The sequence below is a fragment of the Prunus avium genome, chromosome 8 (assembly GCF_965620075.1).
Source record: "Prunus avium chromosome 8, drPruAviu1.hap1.1, whole genome shotgun sequence".
In the NCBI taxonomy this organism is placed as follows: domain Eukaryota; kingdom Viridiplantae; phylum Streptophyta; class Magnoliopsida; order Rosales; family Rosaceae; genus Prunus; species Prunus avium.
Genome location: NC_142291.1, coordinates 2,141,002 through 2,148,388, shown reverse-complemented (window position 1 = coordinate 2,148,388; position 7,387 = coordinate 2,141,002). Strand labels below are relative to the sequence as shown.

At 36.0% G+C, this 7,387-nt stretch overlaps 1 protein-coding gene across 1 annotated transcript; it reads right to left on the bottom strand.

Moving 5' to 3' along the window:
• Positions 1 to 800: 800 nt before the first annotated feature.
• On the bottom strand, positions 801 to 6,135 carry PIN6 (Auxin efflux carrier family protein). Its single transcript, XM_021977961.2, has 7 exons — positions 5,646 to 6,135; positions 4,918 to 5,546; positions 3,334 to 3,535; positions 3,117 to 3,202; positions 2,681 to 2,838; positions 2,318 to 2,394; positions 801 to 1,329 (listed from the first exon to the last, which is right to left on the bottom strand). The coding sequence occupies exons 1-7, from the start codon at positions 6,074 to 6,076 to the stop codon at positions 1,260 to 1,262; spliced, it is 1,653 nt and encodes a 550-aa protein (XP_021833653.1). The 5' UTR covers positions 6,077 to 6,135; the 3' UTR covers positions 801 to 1,259.
• Between the last annotated feature and the right edge of the window lie 1,252 nt (positions 6,136 to 7,387).

The following is a 7,387-nucleotide window of genomic DNA, read 5'->3' as shown; positions in this document are numbered from 1 at the left end:
TTATCAATTTCAATAGAGTGTGATTTCCCCATCGAAGATTGGGTTCTCATTCCATTAATCAAAGTAATAATTTCAAATTCAGAAAAATATCTATTAAATAAAGATATTCAATAACATAATAATTAAAAGTGTAGATAGTTTATTTGAAAATTCATAAACCACTATTTCAAAGCAAAATTAAGACGTCCCTCTCACTATCATGTTTATTTATTAGTAATGGGTATCAAAATCATTTCAATTCCTTCTTTCCTTGTGTTTACTAACACATAGGTATTGGAATGATTCCAATTCCTTACTTCTCCTTCATTTACATACACATATGAAATAAAAAATTATGGGAGTTCCATAGTAAAATCTCTACTCAAATACCCTCAAAACTAGGAATCAGATCAACTAGGAGGAGTAGTTGATCCGATTCCAATTTCTTACTCCCAAATTCTTAAGTTCTTCGATTCATAACAATCTTCATTCCCGTACGCATACCAGATTTTACCCCATGACCAAATAAATATCTAATTGACTATTGAGGGCCCTTTGACATTTTTTTTTGCCAATGTCGGATCTTATCAAAATACAAGTCAAACATGAAGGCGTGAGAGATGAGCAGAACATATTTTTCAGGTGCAGTATATAAGACAACTGAGTAGATTAAGAACCGACCAATAATTATGTTTCAAGACTTCTGTCTCAAGAATGCAACAAGGCTAGCTTTAACACTACCAGATACGCATATGATACAGATTTGGGTCATAACTCATAGAGTCATAGGCTTTTGCCATGTAATCTTCTTGGCACTTGCATTTTGGCCAACAAGAGATATAATCATGGCCATGATCATGCTATATATATCTCCAAGACAAGCTTCAATTGTAAGCCAAATCTGTCTAATTGACTTCACAAATAAAATTTGTTACCAAAAAGCAAGAACTATTGTATGATAATTGCTTTAAATATTAAAGGGAAAAAAAGAAGAAATAGTAGGAACAACATGATTTAGCCTTTTTCTTCCCCCTTTCTTTTTTCTTGAGTCAAAATACATGGTTTGGTCGGGGCAACTTTACCCAACCCCAAGAAGAAAAATAAGTCTCCTACCTTAATCATAAGCCATGATTTCCATCTTCCTTTCGGCCACCACTAGTCTATGTACTACTATGACACCAAACCTCAGAGAGCATTCTTGCCTTTAGACGATTCAGTTCATATGCTTTACCTGAAAATGCAGACTTTTTCTTTTTTATTATCATCTTCTGGTTTTTCCATTAATACAAACCTAGAAGTATGTAGTAGAGGAGCGTTACTGGTAAGGACACTAGCATCCCAAAAATAACCCTGCACAACAAGGGCAGAGCTTATAAATATTTCTTGCAATTAGCATATTGAATGAATAATTATATATTTTCATAAACTAAGTGTGTGTGTCTAATTTTATCAAAGATAGTTTTTCAGAAGTTGGAGGCAGATAAGTTTTTGTTTAATTTAGTTTTCGATTATCTTTATAAGTACTTTTTGGAGTAAGTCTTGCCTTAGTAGTATCTCCTACTTTTTTTTTTCCATTAAAGTTAAGTGGTTGAGTGTGTGAGAGAAATACAATGCCACTAACATTAATTTCCGGTAGACTTCTTATAATTGGTATCCATGCACGCGTGAGAGACATTCTTAGTCAATGATTGATGTGAAGCCCATTATAGAATTGTTCACATCAAACAATGTTTAAAGTTAATCATGATGGGTTCACATCAACTAACGGCTAACAACTACTCATCATGGCAGTGTTTAGGACACTGACCACAGAGGTGGACCACTCTCCTTAAACGACTGTCCATAACATTGCTCTTACTCACAGATAATGCATCGAACCAACATTAACATTTGACTAGGTGAAACAACAATCAATTAGCTACTTTTGGTATATAGTACCATTGCCCCCACATGACCCGTTGATGAATGAAATTAGGAGGGGGGAAGTGATGAAAACTAGAAGATTGTTGATTTTTCACTTAATAAACTAGTTTATAGTTCTTGTCCTTTTAAATCTTTTCAACTTCCTTTTTCTTTAATGTCTGGTTTGAAGGTTGGGCTACACAATGAAAGCTAGCAAAAGCCTACTCACATTTCACCACCTTAATAAAGGGAAAACCATAATAATTGGTTCAAGATTTTTCATAGCACCCGAAGATTTTTTTCCCCCTCTCTCTCTTTTTGGCTAAGCAGAATCCTATAAGACTTTTTCACAAAATATTTTATACTGCTAATAATCGTATAAAATTATGAATCAATATATGAAGATAAAGTAGAAATAAGAACAAAATGAACTTACCCTGTACTCAAAATGTCAGGATGCAGCCCGTATTCCCTAGCGAAGACAAATGGTACTATTCCTTGTGGAAGCGCTGCCTGATCAAATCATCAGTTATTCAAAATTTCATATCATCATGAAAGATTAAGGTGACATTAATGTGACTTGGACAATAGACTCGACCTAAAAAGTGAACGGAGTTAGCCGTAAGTAAGTAGTAACAAAGCTTTAATTGAGGTGACAACAACTGTGGTTCAATTGTTTTTATTTTTCATTTCCTGATTTTATATTATGGCGGGAAATTGTCATAAAACCTAGCGACCTATAGCTCAATGGTTTGCATGTAATTTTCTCCAATTATTCATCCATGTATTACGACAGTACCTGAACTATGGCAGCATGAAGTTTTACTCCTCTTAGACCAGTGGCGACAGAGGCAGCAGACATTAGAAGAGGCCCACAAATAAAACGGATCCCCATCCCCATTGTTGCCCTTTTTGTGCCACACGCAATAATCCGAGGCTGAAGGGCCATGAACAACCCTACAACATTCATTCATAACGATTTATTGCCATTTTCAAAAGTCAAACCCAAAACATCAATGTTTCATCATATGAAAGTGCAATGGAATCCAATCCTGTGATATAGAATTTTAAAAAATAAAACTAAAAATTTGTTTCATGCTCTATAATTAAACGATGATGTGACAATTCATATATTAACAATCAATTGTAATAATTCATATATATATAATAAGTATACGTCAATTGTCACATTATATGATGTATTAATTAGCAATATTAATGCAGAGATGAAATACCTAAACTGAACATAGCCATCCCCAGACCTGCATCGGATATTATTTTTATGGAATATTTAACCAAATTCGGCATCCCCACATCCCACCTGAAAAATAAAAGAGAATAAAACGATCATGTGAATGGCATAGCTTAGCTTAGGATGAAAGTTATAATAAAAAAGAGCTGTTAATTAACGAGAATGATTAAGACTTTATGGTATATATTTATGTAACTCACTTGAATGAGATGAGAGACCAGACAAGGCCTAAGACACTTGAGTATGTGTTTGGGTTGCGGGAAAGCTTTCTTCCAACCATGATTAGTATAAGCCTTAGCATGACTAGGGCACTTGGCATTTCTTGATTAGTTTCTGCGGCCTTCGTATCTGCCTCCTCTGGCATTGGGATTTTGGTGCAGTCTCTGAAGCTGATTTCTTTCTCTGAAACAAAGAGAGTGAAAAACAATCAATGATGATTCACATAACTTTAATTCACAAATATTTTTATTTATTTGATTAAATTGTTAGGTTGACAAACTTCATTTAGAATTAGAATTATAAAATCATATCTGACTATGTTTTCAAATTAATATTATTTTTTTTGTGGATAGGATTCAAATGAATAGTTTGAGAAAATAATTAATAATGAAATAAACTTTTTTTTTTAAACAAAACGATATTCTATTTTAATTTAATCTAAATTATGGGGAACAGAATTCGAACTTGAGTGCAGAGTGGCTAAGCCCATATTTACTAGAATTAAACTATTCAGATTAATAGTATCAGACATAAGATTATACCACTTAGTGATACATATTTCTGTATTACTATATTAGAAAGTAATGCTCCTCCTTTTATGAAGCACAATTAGACAACATAATTAGAAACTGAAAATTTTGGGTGAGCATGATTTGGGCGTTATCATTTATAGGATTCTTTACCATGACTACCAAGATTAAGTAATCAAATAGCTCCCCTCTATCATTACACACGTGCTCTGAAGCAAATGATGGCACCTATCAATGAAAGTTCTGATGACTAAGCAAAATATAATTAAGTAGAAATTCGACATGACTTTGTGTTAATTGGTTTAGGAAAATTTTGAATACTTTCCTCTTGAATTAGGCTTTGAGTGGAGACACCACATGTCTCCTTTGAGGTTGAAGACTTTTTTCACAGGGAAATATCATCATACATAATCAAATAATTGACATGTATTTTATTTAATATAAGCTATATTAGAGCAGGGAGATTCGAACACATTGGAACTCTGCAAAATCGAACCATTAATCTTGCTCAATTCTAACTTATTTCTCTACCCTCTAGATGCAATTATATTTTGGATTTGTGATATTATAATTATCTCCATAGAAAAAATGGTATTTTAGTTTCTAGTATTTGTTTTTTTTTTAACAAGCGATAATCTAAATTACAAGAGATGGGGATTTCTCACACACACACAACTATGAAGCTAACCTGAAACGTCTGGTCTGCAAGTCAAGGCCCTTTTTACACTGGGTAGACCCCCTTAATTAGTTTCTAGTCTTTTTATTAACAATATATAACCAAATATTTGTAAAATTTGTGTAATTATTTATCTTTTCACGTAGGGATTAATTGATTGTATATTTGTACAGTGTGCATTAGCTGTTTTTGTTTACTCTACAAGAGGACAAAGCGTACATATCCTCCCTGAAAAAGCTGCATGTCTCGTTGATGTTCTTCTTCATCACACAAAACGACACCGTTTGTCCCCTTCACAACATAAAGCGTAAAAAGACATACCACACGACAAGTCTACATCTACACATGCACATGCGTACCTCCAACCTCTTTGCGACCGTGTTGTATCTGATTCTGATCCCCACTTTCACATTTCACCGGCGACTCCCACACCATCCTCACGCCGCTAAACGCCGGCGAAGGCTGCTGGGAAAACTTTCCGGCCACAGGAGACCTCCCCCAAACCGGAGTGTTGGCCGTGGTGGCGACAGTCGTGGTGTCCATTTCATTAAAAGTCGACGCACGCGGCGTCGGCTGTAGCGAGTACGCGTCAGAGGACGCGTAGCCGGTGGAAAATTGAGGGCTTGCGGATCGATACCCAAACGCCACGTCACCATGCCCCAACGTGAAGTCATGGTTTGCATGGTGAGGTGTGTTGATTGAGAAAATTTCGGCGTTGGAAAGGTTTGATGGTCTGGGAGTAAGACCCATGGAGGATGATAGAGCTGAGGAGCCAGGGACTGATGACGTGGAGCGTCGGATGCGGACCCGGATACGGCCGTTATCGTCGGTTTCCGACTCTGTACAAAGCGCGTTTCTGCCGTCTAAGGAGATAACGTCGTCATCGATTTCGAACTTTGTTATGGCTGCGGCGGTGGGTCCCGGGAACTGGGTTTGGATGAGTAGTGTGGCTGCTCTGTATTCAAAGAGGAAGAGCAAAAGTGTGTACCTGCCAGAGATCGAGTGAGAGACTCTGGTTAAATATTTATTTATTTATTCACAAATTAAACAAGAAATAAACTTGCCATATATAAAAAAAGAAAAGTACCATATGATGCATTGAAGCACAACCACTTGAACCATGAGGGATTGAGTGAAATCGCCATACATGGCCTTGAGCAAAGGGATGCCCATGACCAGTGTATTGGGCAGAGTGGCCAATGAGAAGAGAGTGATAAGCCAGTCAAGCCCTCCTGCCTTGAAGAAAATTGCCCAAAGTGAGAGCAAAGCAAGGACCAAGAGCTTAGAGAAAGTGTCAGCCAATATGAACTTGGTGTCCATCTGATAAGGGTTGTTTTGGGATATGAAGTGGAAAGACAGCACCGGAACCGCGAAAACCGCGACGAAGCGGTTGATGCCGGAGCACTGCTCCGGTGTGAATATTTTGCACCATTTGACAGAGGCATAGGCCACCAGCATTGCAAAGTATAGCGGGACAATTGCACAGGTGACTTTGTAGAAATCTTGTGCTGTTATCATCTTCTTATTAAGTGCTTTTCTCTACCTTTTTTCTTTGTTTAGCTCTCAGTTCAAGGTAGAGTTGCACTTACATGAGAGATGAGAGTGAACACTTGACAGTTTATATAGGAGGTTATGGACGAGAATGTCCCTCAAAGAGTTACTAATTTACTTGTGGTGGTATACAGTATTGTACTGTGGACCTGTGGTTTTATATATTTACTTGTGGTGTGTATTGTACTTGAGGTTTTTTTTTAAATTTTTTTTTTGTGTTAATAGTACTGAGATTTTTAGCGGGAGGCACGACGAAGATTGATGGTTTTTTTTTTTTACTACAAGCAATAATTTAAATCATATGGAGAAGATGATTTCTCACACATTTACTACCAATATACTATGGGAGTTCGAACTTGAAATCATTTCAAGTAATGGATTTTTTCAATTGAGTTAGACTCATGGGCGGTGTTATGCACAGGGCCTGCCCAACCCAAAAATTTTCAACAAAAAAAAAAGCCTACATGTGTTACAAGTCCAGTCCAAAATTTTAAAAAATTAAAGCAAACCCTACACATGTTGCCCATACATGTGGTCCCATATCTTCTCTCTCCTTCTCTTTTGACTATTAAACTTCTTGTTTCTCTCTCTCTCTCTCTCTCTCTCTGCTACCCGACAGCAGCAAGTTTCTCTCCCCCTCCCCCTTTTTTTTGGGTCAAAATCTCCCTCTATTGGCTATTGTCTTGAGTGGGCAACTTGGCAACAACATCTTCTCCTCTCCGTTTGTCAACAACAAGTATTATTCTCATTCTCTAATTTGCTATATATCTTTAATTATAGTTCTAATTTAAAATTGAGTATTCTAGGGTTTAATTAGGGATGAATATAATTTTGAGATTCTATTGGGTTTTGATTAGGGATGAATTATTCTAGGGCTTTGATTTGGGATTTTATTAAAATTGAGTATTCTAGGGTTTAATTATGGATGAATTATAATTTTTGGTTTGGTATTGTTCAGATGCTATTATGAGAATTTGTTTGATTTTTTGTTGATATGTTTGATTAAAATTCTTTCTACATATTATTTATAGGCTATCTTTTATTATGTCGGATCACAATCGGAATCCCAAGAGAACAAAGAATTTGTTGTCTTTTTTAAGAAAAAGAATGATGGGTCATCATCTAGTACATTGTCTTCTAGCACTTCTTTATCTACTCCAATATGCGATTAGCAAAATCTTCCTGAGTCTCCCATTGTCAAGCCTCCAGTTGAAAGAGTTGAATCTCAAAGAGTCGATGATGATCATGATTTTAATATGAATTATCTTGAGTGTGATC

What these genes read in the sequence shown, in the direction of transcription:
- PIN6 (XM_021977961.2), bottom strand. Translation starts at nt 6,076, where the DNA reads ATGATAACAGCACAAGATTTCTACAAAGTCACCTGTGCAATTGTCCCG. An exon ending in TGGTCTCTCATCTCATTCAA is followed by an intron (nt 3,203 to 3,333) that starts GTGAGTTACATA and finishes TTTATTTTTCAG; the next exon opens with GTGGGATGTGGGGATGCCGA. An exon ending in TTCATGCTGCCATAGTTCAG is followed by an intron (nt 2,395 to 2,680) that starts GTACTGTCGTAA and finishes TGATTTGATCAG; the next exon opens with GCAGCGCTTCCACAAGGAAT.